General features: G+C 54.3%; 1 protein-coding gene across 1 annotated transcript; it reads left to right on the top strand.

Moving 5' to 3' along the window:
• The first annotated feature begins 6,892 nt into the window (after nucleotides 1-6,892).
• Asl (argininosuccinate lyase) lies at nucleotides 6,893-15,638 on the top strand. The gene is made up of 17 exons (XM_076840033.2): nucleotides 6,893-6,946; nucleotides 7,141-7,194; nucleotides 9,997-10,191; nucleotides 10,522-10,605; nucleotides 10,861-10,917; nucleotides 11,028-11,125; nucleotides 12,230-12,307; nucleotides 12,393-12,470; nucleotides 12,894-12,946; nucleotides 13,218-13,280; nucleotides 13,457-13,571; nucleotides 13,720-13,804; nucleotides 13,897-13,956; nucleotides 14,196-14,279; nucleotides 15,016-15,096; nucleotides 15,241-15,347; nucleotides 15,440-15,638. The coding sequence occupies exons 2-17, from the start codon at nucleotides 7,183-7,185 to the stop codon at nucleotides 15,582-15,584; spliced, it is 1,395 nt and encodes a 464-aa protein (XP_076696148.1). The 5' UTR covers nucleotides 6,893-6,946; nucleotides 7,141-7,182; the 3' UTR covers nucleotides 15,585-15,638.
• The last annotated feature ends 391 nt before the right edge of the window (nucleotides 15,639-16,029 follow it).

Raw genomic sequence — 16,029 nt, 5'->3', positions numbered from 1 at the left:
TATGATTGGGTCAGATATTGAAACTCCTTGATTATGTGGTGGGACTTGAAGTTTAGGACCCAAACTGCTCTTCTATCTGTGAAAGTTCTGACAAAGAGAAAGGCACATGAACCCGGATTGTACCATCTACCCCAGCCACCTCGTGTAGAGGACACCAAGATGCGGGTTGGGCAGCGGCAACCCGTGAGCGTGTAGCAGGAGGAGAGAAGGGTGGAGAGGCTGAGGGGACAGTTGCTGCGTTGACTTCATCAGAGAGAGAATTGTGGTATGGCGGGGGCTCATCTGCTGGGTCAAAAGAGGAGGAGTCCTGGGTAGGATCTTCTGTCCTTTGGAAGCTGCCTTAGGAGAGGTGAGAGCTGAGAGGACTTGTGCGGGAGAGCAAGAGTTGCAGAGAGAGGGCTTAGAATGCAAAGAGGAGAAGGCCTGAACTTATATCTCTTTCCGTTTTCCTGAATGCTCACGATAGTTGAAAAGATCCCTGATAATATTGGGAGCTAGAGTGCCGTTAAGCAGCCATTTAGAGTCATTATCCAAAGGATATTGAGGCCAGATCTGATTGCACAAAAAGATAAGCTTTTAGGGCTTTAGGTCCGGGGTGAGAGAGAGACACTGGGTTACCTAGGGGACTATTGCAGGGATGGATGAGGAGCTGCCCATGATGAGACATAGGAGATGAGTCTAGAGGTGAGGCGTCCCCCAGTCTCTAGTATATTCCAGTCGAGAGGACAGTTACGCTCAGGGGGTCGTCACCACCGCTGGGTAAGTGTCTGGGCAGGAGCCCAAAGAGGCACTCGGGTGCCTGGCCAGGACTAGGTAGTAGGGGCACAAGCTGTAGAGATAAACCCAAGGCCGAGAGGGCTCACCAGAAACAACTCCCGGTCATCCTCCGTGGTTTTTTCTCAAAACCCAGGATCCAAATAACAGACCACCTATAGACCCGGTCGACAGTAGGGATCAGCCATAGCTGTGAAAGCTGTGGCTGGGGTGCCCCTGACCACACGGTAACCCTGGGAGTACCAGACAATCAATGACCACTTCCCAGGACCCTTAGGTTGTTTAGGTCGACTGGAGACAGGGATCTTACCTAAAATGTCCAGTGGTGGGTGCAGAGAGGGCGTTCGGCAGAATGGAGGGCCTGGTCCCATGATGGAATTTGGATTGGGGCCTGGGGACGCTGAATGACCCTTGAAGAGGGATCGGGCACACAGGGAACCCAATCCTGAGTTTTGGACCAAAATGAAGGAAAAGTGAGGAATGAGAAACAGGTAAGCAAGAAATGAAAGACGGAGACCAGGCAGAGACGCATACGGAGTTTATTGTCAGAGCTGACCAATAGAGGCCGTCTCTCTACAGGGGAGAGGGCAAAACAGGCTTGGGTTCCAGGACTTTTAGGAGGGAGGCTCAGGAATCAGAGCCAGGTAGGTCCTCATGTGGGTTAGAGGTTGGGTTGGTATGAGGGGTTGTTGAGAGCCACAGCCAAAGGGGCCCCAGCAAACTTTCAGACTACCAGCTGATGATTGGCTCACAGCGGCCCCAGCAACATCTAGCTGATTGGCTCCTCTGCGGTGATGCTCACTGGGCTGTTTCCCTGCCCTTTCAGGCCACGGAGCTGCTCATTGGGGGACTTTTTTGGCTCCGCCCACGCGACCCAGCCAATCCAATCGGCCTCAAGAGCAGGAGGATTGTGGGAGGTGGAGAGGCTGATGGTTGAGGGAGAGGCTTGTGGGAAGCCAGTGGTGGCAGTTGGGCTCTGAAGGTTTTCCTGAGGAGCTGTTTTGTTTGGCGTGTGTGGTCCTAAAAATAAAGTTCGTTTCTTTTGACAAGTGGCTCCTGAATTGTGCCCAGCCAGGCCGCGGCAAGGGGTGGTGAGCCTTTCTCAGAAAGGCCCTTGGGCGGGAAAGCGAAACTTTTTCCTTAAAATGGCGGCTGTCACTTAAGATGGCCGTCCAGATGCTAAGCAAGGACCTTATACTAGCACAGCAATAAACCTTCTTTTTTCTTTTTCTTAAAACTGTGTCCTCGTTATTGGGTTGGCATCCGGGAGAAGGCCCTAGTTCTCTGCAATATAATGAGAACTACCCTGTGGCACATTATAATCGAATTGCCCCAAACCAACGATAAAGAGAAAAATAAGAGCAGCCCAAGGAGAAAATGATAATAAATACGGTGGCATGAGGAAAAGGAGAGTCTATTTCTTGTCAGAAGCAACACAAGTGAGAAGACAAAGGAGACGCATCTTTCAAGAACTGAAAGAGGGCTGGGGATGTGGCTCAAGCGGTAGCGCGCTCGCCTGGCATGCGTGCGGCCAGGGTTCGATCCTCAGCACCACATACCAACAAAGATGTTGTGTCCGCCAAATACTAAAAGATAAATATTTTTTAAAAATTCTCTCTCACTCTCTCTCTTTAAAAAAAAAAAAAAGAACTGAAAGACAAAAGGGTCAATTTGCAACACTCTGTGTGAACAACATATTTCTCCAAACCAAGAAGAAATGAAGACAAATTTAGACCTGCAAACAGAGACCTATTCATCACCAGCATTTGTGATGCCCTGGGTTTGATGCCCAGAACTGAATCAAAACAGAACACTGGTGAGCTATCACTTCACAGCCATTAGAGTGGGCACCCTGCAGGGGAAGAAAAGGGAAGAAAACGGCAGGTGTTAGCAGGACAGGGAGAAGCCGTGCCTTGTGCACACTACAAGGAATGTTAAGGAGTCCTTCAGACAGAAGGGTGATGACAACCTGGAAATCCAGAGCAGGAAAGGAAATGGAGAAATAAAGAACACAGAGATGGAAAACACACCAGTCACACCTAAGACTGTGCTGACGATTCACGTCTCCGGTGTGCATGTACAGGGATGTGATGAGGAAATCCCACTTCTATGTGTGAGTATAATGCACCAAGAAAAAAAAAAAATTGAAATCTCTATAAGCAAAACTTACCACTTATGCAAAATGACAATGAATTGGGAATAGAAGGAGCTTCCTCGGTCTAATAAGGGCATCTATGAAGGCTCCAGCGTGGTGGGTTGAACCGTGTCACCTCTACTACTTGTGGACAGGACCTGAGCTGGAAATAGGTCATTGCAGGTGTAATCAAGTTAAAGTGAGGTCACACCAGATTAGGGGAGACCCTAAACCCCATGACTGGTGCCTTCAGCGGAGAAGGGAGGAGGAGACTTGGATACGGAGATGCCAAGGAACAGGGAAGAAGCCCGTGGGAAGGTGAAGGTGCAGCTCAGAGAAAGGCAGCCACAGGACCAAGAAGGCCAGTGACTGCTGGGTATCACCAGGTGCTAGGAGGAGACAGGAAGGACACCTCCCCAGAGCCTTCAGCAAGCACCCAGCCACGTGGAGACCTCGAGGTCTTCATGGCTAACAATACATTCCTGTTGTATTAAACCAGATCGATTGAAATTTGTGTTTGTGGAAGTTCTTTAGAGCAGGGCTAGGAAATTAATGCAGACATGAAAGACCCAGAAAACATTGCTCGGAGAAATTAAGGAAGAATTAAAAAAAGAAAAGAAGAAGATATACACTTCGTTCATGTGTCCGTAGACTCAATGTCCTTAAGAGGTCAATTCTCTCCAAATTGACTGATAAACCAAGGCAAGCCCAGTTGAAATCCCATCTTGTAGAAATTGACAAATTGGTTCTAACATTCACTCCAAATGCTAAGGATTTAGAATAGTCAAAACAACTCTGAAAAAAGAAAGATGAAAAGCTAACACTGCCTGCTTTCAAGCGTGTCCACCTGTAATCCCAGCTTCTTTGGAGGCTGAGGCATCAGCAATAAAAATTCCGGGCTGGCCTGGGCAATTTGGTGAAAACCATGGCTCAAAATAAAGCTAAAAAGGAAAAAAAATAATAAAAATTAATAAAAGTAAAAAAGGCTGGGAGTATGACTCAGGTAGAGTGCTGGTTCAATCCCCAGTACCACAAGCAACACAAAAGGATTGGATAAAAATGCACCAATTCTGGGCTGGGGATATAGCTCAGTTGGGAGAGTGCTTGCCTCATATGCACAAGGCCTTGGGTTCAATCCCCAGCACCACACACACACACACACAAAAAAAATGCACCAATTCTGCAACAAAACAGAATAAAAAGTTTAGAAATAAATCCACACATGTGCAGTCACTGATTTGTGCTAAACATGCAAACACAGATGGAGAAAAGACTTTTCCACAAGTGATATTGGTCAGAAAATGCAAACTAAGCTATAGTTACTGAAAACAGATGGGTGCTTTCTTGTGGGTGGGTGGGAAGAGGTAGGAGGAAGGATCTGAAAGAGGCATGGGCACTTTGGATATGAAGAGTGCATTCACTCTCCCGATTACAGTGGGTTTCATAGGTGTGTGCAGGTCAGATCTTATGTACTTTAAACATTTGTATTCTATTATGTATCAATTAAATCTCAATAAAGCTGATATATACACATTATAGAGGGTGTGTGTGTGTGTGTATATATGTGTGTATCAGGTTCATTAGTGTCTTAACAATGAAATTGTGAATATTTTTTAACACTTGGAAATTTTCAAACATACCCACTCCAGTTGACTCCATTGACATGTTGCCAGCCTCAGCAACCAAGCAAGACCCTCAGCAACTTAGCAATACCCTGTCTCAAAAAAATAAATAAATAAATAAATAAAGGACTGGAGATATGACAGAATGGTAAAGCACCCATGGGTTCAACCTTTGGTAGCACACTCACACCAAAAAAAATAAAAAATAAAAATAAATAAATAAATAAATAAGAAGAAAGGAAAAAACATCTTCTATACATAGATACCAATACTATTTCTTTCTTTTTATACTGAGGATTGGACTCAGGGGCACTCAACCACTAAGCCACATCCCCAGCCCTATTTTGCATTTTTTTATTTAGAGACAGTGTCTCACTGAGTTGCTTAGCACCTCACTATTGCTGAGTCTGGCTTTGAACTCGTGATCCTCCTGCCTCAGCCTCCCAAGCCATTAGGATTACAGGCATGCACCATTGTGCCCTGCCCAATCCTCTTCTTCATTCCTTCCTATAGACCCACATTTCCTTTCTGATATTGTTTCCTTGGTCTCCTGGCAATGAATTTAGAATGAATTTAGTCACCAAGTTCTCCCTGAAAAGAAGAGAGAACAAACACCCAAGGATGGGTTTCCTGTCTCTAGAGGAAGGCGGGACTGTGCCTGTCACTGGCTAGTGGGTTATCAGCACAGGAAAGATAAGCAGGAAGAACAGGTCATCTCTAAACACTAGGAGATATCCCTCTCTGACTTCTGGTCCATACAGGCCAGAGAGGGTTCTGAAAGGTGACTGTCCCAACCATGTGTGAGGTAACACTCAGTACAAACACAGTCTAGCAGCTGCCCCACCAGGCAAGAGGACTGAGTGGACCTTGCAGCCAGTGTGGGAACATGGCTGGAAGGAAGACGGCTTTGGGTCGCTCTGGAGAGCAACAGCAAGTGCCTCATTATTGCAGACTTCTTTGATCACCATCAGACCCAGATCCCTACAGACTACAGGGCAGGGCTGCTGGCATCTGGAGATTGAGGTTAGTCCACTCTCAGGAATTGCTGGGGTTGTCTTGATCACATAGCACAGTGGAAATGATGGATGGGATTGAATCAAATTCTCAATCCTTGTTAAGTGACAGGTGTCTAACCCTAACCCTAACCCTGTATTTCTTTTTATTTTTAAAGAAAACTTTAATAAAGTCAAAAACATAATTTTAAAAGAGGGCTTTGCATGCAGTTGCAAAGCTCAGAGATCTTGACAAATAACTTACCTCTGCTTTAAGTGAGGGCTTTTTGCACTCCATTGTGTATACCTTTGGGGTGAAATTTGTTTTAAAGGAGCACACCATTGCATTATTGGAGATCCATATGATTTAATATTAAAAATGAGGCTATTGAGCCGGTCAGAGTGGTGCATACCTGTAATCCCAGCAGCTCAGGAGGCTGAGGCAGGAGGATCACAAGTTCAATCAATGCCAGCCTCAGCAACCTAATAAGACCTTGTTTCAAAATAAAATCTTTTTTAATATTTATTTTTTAGTTATAGGTGGACACAATATCTTTATTTATTTATTTTTTAATGTGGTGTTGAGGATTGAATCCAGTGCCTCACGCATGGCAGGTGAGCACTCTACCTCTGAGCCACAATCCCAGCCTTCAAAATAAAATATTTTTCCAAACGGCTGCGGATGTGGCTCAGTGGTAAAGCACCTCTGGGCTCAATCCTGGTACCCCCCCCCCCCCCCGCAAGAAGAAACCATTCTCCAACTGTGACTTAGATTTCCATAAAATTTGATTTCCACAATTTAGCTCAGGAGATCTGAACAAAATGAAATTCCAACCAAGCATGTTGTTTGAAACTCTTTGATGTGTTTCTAATGGATTTGCAAGAAAGTCCAACCCCCTCCTCATCTGGATTCTTAGCCCTGCTTCCTTCATGAACTACTCTGCAGCCACCCTGGTCTTGCTCTGCCTCACGGTTTCTGGGCTCTCTACTCTCTTTGGGACGGGAGTCATTTCTCTGGCGCTCAGGAGGTGCTTGCTGAATGAATGAATGAGTGAGTGAAAGCATGGCAAACATGCCACTTCACCTCACACGTGTGGCCTACATGGGCCCCAGCCTGTTGTCACACCCTACATGGGCCTTAGCCTGTTGTCACTATCGACCACCACCCGGATCGGCCATGCCTGCGCGTCTGCCAGCGCAGCTCGGACGCCGGTCAGGGTTCCCAGAGCAGGCCCTGCCCACCGCAACCGGGATGGCCACGCCCATGAACATGATTGGGCTGCTGGGGCGACGCCCACCTCTCTCGGCTGCCCCGGATTGGTGAGACCTCCTCTGGAGGCGGGGACAGGGCGGGGCTTTGCTGACGCCATCCGGGCCAGAAAAGCGCCGCTGGCGGAGGAGAGGGGACTGCGCGGCCAGAAGGGGTGAGCGAGTTGGGCACGCGGGGTGGGCGGCGCGGGCGGCAGGGCGGGACCGGAGATAGGGGACCGGGCGCGAGCGGGGGCGCCGGGCTGCCCGCGTCCGCCTCCCGGTTCTGCGCTACAGCACTGCCGGGCTCTGCGCGGCCCCGCCCCAAGGACCTTGTGGCCGAAGTCGCCAGTCCGGTCTTGTCTTCCAGACCGGAGGACCCACGCGCCTGGAGCACGCGGAACCGCCCAACATGGCATCAGAAGTGAGTGAGACCTTGGGGGTCCCGGTCTCCGGGCCTGCCAGCCCCAGCCGCCACCTGCGCGCTGGAACCTCTCCTGCCGCACCTGCGGTGGGCCACCTTCCAGGAGGCCAGCACCACTGGGCACATTGGCCTAAGCCCGGCAGAGACCTTTGCCAGTGCTCACTGGTGTTCCCATCACTGTCTTCCCACTCCCCCACCTTGTGCCTAGATGACCCCAGTGGAAAGCCCTCCGACAACTGGGGGTTGGCTGACCCTGCCCTGACCTGACAGTGTTGCTACCATCCAGAAAGGTGCCATCCACACATGCAGCTCCCTCACCTCTTCATTCCTTCTTCCCAATATCCTCTTGCCAGTCCCCACCCTACACAGTACCCCTCTCCTGCCACAGCAGCTGTCCCTGTATATAGAAAAGGTAGCAGCCAGAAAGTGTCTTTGCTGTCCACTTCTGGCCTGTGGGAAGAGCCAGTAGGTAGGAGCCTCACTGTGGCCCTCCCTGGTCTCAAGGGGTGCCTGACCTCTGCCTATCTCACAGTGTCTCCTCCTGACCTCTAAATGGCAGGAGTCCAAAGCACAGGCTCCTGCCTTGGGCTGCAGTGGATTTATCTAGCAAATTAGGATAATAACAGGTGCCTGCCTTCATCTCTAAGGTACTGGATCATGAGGTCATTGCTTTGAACCCTTCAAGCAAATGAGGCTATTAGCTTGAAGCTGATGAAGGGAACTCCAGGCTTGAGAAGCAGCTGTCTGGGTTCCAGGCTCTCTGGCCCTCATTAGCGGGCGAGTCACTTCCTCTCTCTCAGTTCATCAGAATAAACAGGTTAAGAATGTCTGCCCTGCTAGTGTCTGGATTGTGGTGGAGGGCCTGGACTTTGGAGCCAAACAGACTCGGTTTCTGTACCAGAGTCACTTGAGCTCTCTAAACATCTTTCCGCGCTTGTAAAGCAGGCGTAACAGTGCCCACCTCAAAGCAGGGTGTAACAGCTCTTGGAATCCCTCCTACAGGGCCACTAAAATAGGTACTCAATTAATGGTGGCTAACAGGACTACATGATGTTCCCTGTGCACTGCAAGTTGGCTGTTGCTCATTCAACCCTGCCCTTCTGCCCCCAGAGTTCATTCTGGACCAGCTGTCTCCTGGCTGGGGGCAGTGCCCTCTCCTACCATGATGGGCCTACCCTCTCTTCAGTGACCAGTTGGAGGCACCTCACTCTGACCTCCTCCTGCCATCCTTTTAAACGCCTGCCAGTGGATGGGAGCTTAGTCCCAAAGTACAGTGGTCTGCCTTCTGACCAGCCTCCGGGTGGCCTCAGCTTGCCCCAGGCCATCCTGTGGGATGGTGCTAATTGGTTTGGCTGCAGCTCTGCTTGTTACAGTTGTAGTTATTACTAACAACTCAGGCAATGAGACCCTGAAGCCTGCCAAGGGAGGCGGTGCCAGTCTGCTGATCCTCCTCCCCAGCAGACTCCTGGCTGGCTTGGATTCTGACTAGCTGGCTCTGGCCCTGTGTCCCCCCTGGTCAGGCCCAGGGCCCCACAGGGTGCTTTGCTGAAGATCATCTTAGTGGGGCAGCTGAAGGGTCAGCCCTGCTCACAAGGCTGGTGGGGGTGGAGGCTGCCTCTACAGGGCAGAGCCCCACTGGGCACTGTCGGATCAGCTCACAGCCTGGGGCCAGAGCATTGCCAGCCCCTGTGGTGCACATTGCAGCCTCAGGATCCCTGGCTGCTCCCCAGTAATGAGAGCACTGACTGAGCCCTCTCTATCACCGGGTGTTATACTGTGCCAGTGTGTGGTACATATATCCGATTGGGGGTTCACAGCAAGACTATCAGGTGCTGTTATTACTCCTGCTTTCCAAGAAGCAGCCCTGAGGGTCAGAGAGGGTGTGTAGTGTTCCCAAGGTCAGTGGTTCACAGAGGCAGGACACTGCAGGGGGCGGAGGAGGACATTTGTTCACTGGCCCCTTGTAGACACACCTCCCCTCCATGATGCAGGTGAAGTAGCCAGCATGTTCCCTCCTGGTCTTGGGCACTTGGTGCTCAGGCTGCTCCCAGGTGTTCTGCAGCCCCTCCCCTCTGCCCCTCTGCTCCTCTGCCCCTTGCCCTGGCCTATGCCCTCGTTCAAAACACAGATTTTATCTCTCTGTCCTCAGCTCCTCGGGTCCTCGCCTCCTAGAAAGACAGCAATGGTGAGGGGTCAGTGGTCTCCAAATCCCCAGGCAATGAGGAAGAGAGGTACAGGAAGCCGAGGTCCAGGACACCACAGCTCAGCAGAGGGACCCTGGTGGAGCATGGGGCTAAGGCGTGGGCTGCAGTCCCGGCCATTGGTGGGAGCCAGCTGTATGGCTCTGTGCCTCTGGCTCCCCTCTGTAGAGGACAGTAGTGGTGCCTACTCAGAGGGTTGCCGTAAGCACATGCCAAGCAGTTAGCATGGTGCCTGGCACACAGAGAGAAAGCAGTGTATGCTCATTAATATTTATATACACATCATTATCTTTGGTGAAACTCAGGTTCCAACAGGTGACTTCTCACCTTAGTCCATGGTAAGGAAGGACCAGGATTTCTGTTGGTCCTGGGGATGCCACCATGCAGTAGGACACATTCCTGTCTTCCACATCCAGCCACGTTCCCACACTCCTTCCCGAGAGCTCTGGGCAAGGCCCTCATCCTTTGAATTTCAGTTTCCCTGTCTGTCCAGGGAGAACAATCCTGCTCACTACCCCCATCAGCAAGTTCCCTGGGGGCCCTTTTTTGAGAGGCACTATTCAGGTGGGTGGGTGACTGATTTTTCCTGCTGTCCTGGTAGAGCGGGAAGCTATGGGGTGGCCGGTTCGTGGGTGCAGTGGACCCCATCATGGAGAAGTTCAACTCGTCCATCGCCTATGACCGGCATCTGTGGGAGGTGGATATACAGGGCAGCAAGGCCTATAGCCGAGGCCTGGAGAAGGCAGGGCTGCTCACCAAGGCCGAGATGGACCAGATACTGCATGGCCTGGACAAGGTACTCCCATGTCCCAAGCTGCACCAGACCCCTTCCCTGCAACCCTGGGCTCCCACCAATTCCCGAGCACAACTTACAGCGTGCTGAGCCTGTGGCTTCCCTGTGGAGTGATTGTCTGGTTAGAGAGCTGCCATGTGGCCATGTGCTAGGTCTGCTCCTCATCTTTCAGTGGTCCCCATGTGCCCCATGGCCTATGGCAGAGATGTGTAGGGTGTGAGGAGCACCCTTAGGGCTAGGACTCCTGTGCTAGGACTTAACTTCTGTGCAAAGACAGCCATCGGGGAGGGAAGAAGCCAGGACAGGGGCCCGGGTTGCTGTCACCCACTGCAGGTGGCTGAAGAGTGGGCCCAGGGCACCTTCAAGCTAAACCCGAATGACGAAGACATCCACACAGCCAATGAGCGCCGCCTGAAGGTATGACTCTCCCCGCCTCACAGTCCCCCTCCACCTGGCCCAGTCACTCATGTCATTCTGTTCTTCCTCGTTGGCAGAGTGTGGTTGGGACCCCTGAAGGGGAGGCCTTGGTAGAGATGGCAAAACCGCGGGCACTCCGGGGGCCCTGGGGTAGGGAGGGAGAGCCACAAGTCCTGCAAGGATCCCTGCAGGCCTGGGTTGACCCTGGGGGCTGTGAGCAGGCAGTGCCTGACCCTGTGCCTCTCTTCACCCCAGGAGCTCATCGGTGAGACTGCAGGGAAGCTGCACACGGGACGGAGCCGGAATGACCAGGTGCCACCAGCTCCTCCTCCCTGGGAGCCCAAGTGGCATTCAGCTGGCAGTGCCTTGGTCCCCTCAGGGGCCAGCAGTCTCCTCCCTGAGTACCTCTTCCTCTTCCCCAGGTGGTCACAGACCTCAGGCTATGGATGCGACAGACCTGCTCGAAGCTCTGTGCCCTCCTCTGGGAGCTCATCAGAACCATGGTGGATCGTGCAGAGGCGTGAGTTCCCCTTCTGCCCCCAGGGACACCCAGATGGCAGAGGGGACTGTCAGGGCAGCCAGCATCTCCCCTCCCTGAGGCAGATGGCCTGAGCACCAGACCCAGGTGGCCATGGTGACCAGTTAGTAAGGCCGACTTTGGGTGTGGGGAAGTCCTGAAGCAAGGTGGAGTGGCCAGGAGGGACATCTGGCTGCCTTCCCCACCCCAGGCCACCCTTGCTCAGCAGACAGGGAAGGTTGGCCCTCGGAGGGTTGGAAGGCAAGTGCCAGACCTCCAAGGCAGCACCTGGCTGAGCCTCGAGAAGTCAGAGTGGCTTGTCGGCCTGCTGGTGCCTGTGTCCCACCCAGCAGGGCCGGCACAAGACAGAGCCCAAGGATGCCTCCCATCAGCCTCATCCCAAGCCTGGGTCTCTGACCTGAATCCTTTGGAACCAGCTTTGCCTCTTGCAGACCTGGCCAGGGGCTGCTGGGAAGTCCCAGTGTGGTGGGACTGACCTTGGTCAGACAGGCTAACCCCCCTCTTCCCCAGCTCTCCATGATGCTGTTTCACAGACCTCAGCCACCTGGGCATAGAACTGTGCCCCCCGTCACCCCACCCCACCCCTGCTGCTGGGAAGAACAGGGAGTGGGTGCTAATGACCACAGGAGATTTTATGGAGTGACGAAAATATCCTAAAACCGATTGCAGAGATGGTTGTACACAGAACTGCATGACTGGCAGATCCCACGTGTCTCAGTGTAGCTACTCATTTAAACAAAACAACCAATCAGAATCGTCCCCGAAGCCCCTGTGCCTCTGCCTCACTTCTTCAAAGTGCCCTGTTGTCTCTGGGGTCCTTCAAAGCGTCTCTCCTGTTTAAAAACAGGCCTCGTGCCTCATGGTACCCCCCATGGCCTCCTCCCCTGCTCTGGCCCCTGCTCAGAGCTGCCAGGCTAAGGGCCTAATCCACCCTTGGTCCTGGAGTGACCTTGTCCCTGACCATGGCCCTGGCCTAGTCCTTGGACCACACAGTCGCACCTCTGCTTTGCCCAGAAGACCTATTTGTGCCCAGGCCTACAGTGTCCTCTGACCTGCCTCTTAGCACCTGCTCCTCCTCCCCCACAGTGAGCGGGACGTCCTCTTCCCAGGGTACACGCACCTGCAGAGGGCTCAGCCCATCCGCTGGAGCCACTGGATCCTGAGGTGAGCCACTGTGGCACAGGAGCAAGTGAGGGTCGTGTGGGAGGGGAGGCCCTGCTGCCCTGACCCCCCAGCCTGCCTCCCACAGCCACGCCGTGGCGCTGACCCGAGACTCTGAGAGGCTGCTGCAGGTGAAGAAGCGGGTTAATGTCCTGCCCCTAGGGAGGTGAGTGGGGTCCAGCGCCATGTGGGCCTGGAGGGGTTGTGGGCACTGCTGGCCAGTCAGCATGGCCCTTGGGGATTGAAGAGGAGAAGCAGGAAGCACAGAGCCAGCCAGGAAGCCAGGCGACTGGCCAGGAGGAGAGGATGAGGGCTGTACACCAACCTCCAGCTCTTCCAACACGGGGCTGACTCAGCCAGAGAACATGTCCAAGCAGGGCCTGAGCTTTCCAGGAAAGCTCCTGGAGAGCCCAGCTGGCCATCACAACCTGCCATTTCCCCTGCATGGGGACAAGTGTTCTGGCACCCAGGGCTGGGCCAGGGAAGGGATGGGCCCTGGCAACTAAGGCTTGGTTCGGTGGGTACATGTAGATGTGCCAGGGCCTACCTGCCAGGAGCCCTGGTCACTGTGAACCCCCTGTCCCCACAGTGGGGCCATTGCAGGCAATCCTCTGGGTTTGGACCGGGAGCTGCTCCGAGCAGGTGAGGAGCCCTGCCCGTCTTCCCTGGGGAGAGTCACTCTCAGCACCTGCCAGGTGACCCCCCCACATGATTACCTGCAGGCTCGGAGGTGACCAAGGTGACCAGGTGCTGGGCACACTCAGGGTTCCTGCCTGGGCCTCTGCAGAGATCCCATCCCCTCCTCTGATCCTTGTTCCTGAGGGGAGTCGGGGTTGTGGCTGGGCATCCTGGTCCAGGGTGAAGAGGATGCTTCCTGCCCTCCAGCCCAGCCCCATTTCCTCCCCACCTCCAGAATTGAACTTCGGGGCCATCACTCTCAATAGCATGGATGCCACCAGTGAGCGAGACTTTGTGGGTGAGTTCTGGGTGCCACCCACTCATCTGCAGGACCAGTCCTTGCATGGCGCCCCATGTTTGTGAACCAGCCTGGGTCCTCCCGGGTTCTCCACCCCTGGATCCACCTGGCTCAGCTCTAGGCTGGGTGGGGAACCAGGAGGGCCTGCTGACCCAGCGCCCGCTGTCTCCCCCAAGCCGAGTTCCTGTTCTGGGCTTCGCTGTGCACGACCCACCTCAGCAGGATGGCCGAGGACCTCATCCTCTATGGCACCAAGGAGTTTGGCTTTGTGCAGCTCTCGGATGCCTACAGGTGAGTCCAGACGGCCACCGGGCCTGTCCCACTGCCATGGCTTCCCTCCTCCTACCTCCCCATCAGCAACAGCTGGACAGCGAGCCACTGGGCCTGCAGGGCCACCCAGGGCAGGGCAACCCCTCAGTCCCAGCATCTCTGTCCCCAGCACTGGAAGCAGCCTGATGCCCCAGAAGAAAAATCCAGACAGCCTGGAGCTGATCCGGAGCAAGGCGGGGCGCGTTTTTGGGCGGGTGAGCAGGGCACGGGGGGCAAGGTCTCCGGGCCAACCCAGCGGGTCCCGAGGGCACCCGAGTCCCGTCTCCTGAACCTCCCTCTCCTGCAGTGTGCTGGGCTCCTGATGACCCTCAAGGGACTTCCAAGCACCTACAACAAGGACTTACAGGTCTGAGGTCGGGGAGGGGCGAGGGCCATCTGCCCCCACACCACACGCCAGGCCTCAGGGCCAGGCACACCCAGGCAGGTCACTGGGTGACTGCTGCTCCTTGCCCTGCACACACAGCCCTGTGGCTGCCTTGGGGCTGTGTTCTTCCTTGGTGTGGAGGTGAGGGGTGCTCAGTGGTCCCAGTGGGAGAAGTGGGGACAGAGCTGCGGGGCCCTCACCTGCTGCTACGGACCCCCCAGGAGGACAAGGAAGCTGTGTTTGAAGTGTCAGACACCATGAGCGCCGTCCTCCAGGTGGCCACTGGTGTCATCTCTACACTGCAGGCAAGACTGGCCTCCCCTGCCCATCTGCTCTTCTCCCTCCATCTGGGGTGGGCATGCCTGGGGATGGCTGGGAGCAGGCTAGGTGGGCTGCAAGACTCGAGGGCTGTACCCTCTTCTCGGGAATCCCAGAGGGCCAAAAGCTGCAGCAGTGGAGGAGAAACAGGTCCAGGGCCCAGGGCCCTTCTGCTGGCCAGGTGGGTTCTTAAATCATTTTTCAGGGAAGATTTCGGTTGCAACAGTTGCAGAACATGTCAGAGCAGCTTTGTACCCATGCCCAGCCGCAGTGTAGACCCCGCCGTCTTGCTTCAGCCGTCTGTACCTACCCCAGTTATCCTGAAGCAGTCCCACCCCCTCATCACTGCATTTCCAAGTCACGCACGTGTCTTGAGCACTGGTCCTCAGAGCCTCATCCTGGGACTAGCTGCATCCGTGTCAGCTGAGAACCTGACAGAAAGGTGGCCCCAGGCTCCACTCCAGACCACTGACCCCCGCCCTTTAATCAACCTATAAATCATGCTGTGGCAAAGGCTCCTGCAAACCCAAAGGCAACTCTGGGGGCTCACCTAAAAGTATCAGGAATTATGAGAAGATGGGCAAGTAGGGCAGATCTAATGGGCAGGAGGGTCTGCCCAAGTAGGGGGCATCAAGGATTTGGGAGCAGACCCTGGGTCTGGGCCTGGCAGCACCAGGCTCCAGGGTCCCCAGGGCTCATGACTTGCCCGGTTGACGCCTCCAGATTCACCGTGAGAACATGGCTCAGGCTCTGAGTCCGGACATGCTGGCCACTGACCTGGCCTACTACCTGGTCCGCAAAGGGGTGAGTGTGAGGTAGCTAGGCGGAGGGCATGGGACAGGGCTTTGCCCTGAGCTGTGCACGAGGGAGGTCAGGAGGGGACAGGCACACTGGGTAGAGCACAGTGGAGGGAGCTCACACCAGTGTCACCCCTGCCCTGCCCCCCAGATGCCATTTCGCCAGGCACACGAGGCCTCTGGAAAAGCCGTGTTCATGGCTGAGACAAAAGGGGTCGCCCTCAACCAGCTGTCCCTGCAGGAGCTGCAGACCATTAGGTACGGCCTTCCTCTGCTGTCCCCGGGAGGGAGCCTGGTCACCCCACACAGGGCAGCTTGGACTCCCTGACCCATCTCCTGCCCTCCTTCAGCCCCCTTTTCTCAGGTGACGTGAGCCGCGTATGGGACTATGGACACAGCGTGGAGCAGTACACAGCCCTGGGTGGCACCGCACGTGCCAGCGTCGACTGGCAGATCAGCCAGGTGCGGGCGCTGTTGCAGGCACAGCAGGCCTAGACTCCCCACAACGTGCTTCCAAATAAAACGGGCCCCAGAGGGGTGCAGCATGTTCTCGGCCGACCCTGTCTCCCTCAATGGCGCATTTGCCAGGGTCTGTTGAGAAGCTGGTAGGGGCCCCCAAGGAAGTGGAGAGGATGGTGACCTCTTACCTGGGTGTCTTCAGCAGTGCCAAGGTGGCCCCTGGTGGGCATGGCATGTGCCCTCCTTCCCAGTATCCTCTGGACGCCCTGCTTTCCTTCTCTCTTGTTTAATGCACCCTTCCCTGGACATTCAGGCACCATGACAGGTGTACCTTGGGCAGCGGTCTATGCCAGGGCTGCAGGAGTAACCATGCCCTCGTGAGGGGCATGGTGTACTTGGCGGTGTGTGATGTCAGGCATGGGGCCAACTTCACACACAGGTGGAGATGGTGCCTCCTCCACCCTCAAGAGGATATGCCAGG

Source organism: Callospermophilus lateralis, chromosome 19 (assembly GCF_048772815.1).
Source record: "Callospermophilus lateralis isolate mCalLat2 chromosome 19, mCalLat2.hap1, whole genome shotgun sequence".
NCBI lineage: Eukaryota > Metazoa > Chordata > Mammalia > Rodentia > Sciuridae > Callospermophilus > Callospermophilus lateralis.
This window is presented reverse-complemented; position numbering and strand designations above follow the sequence as displayed.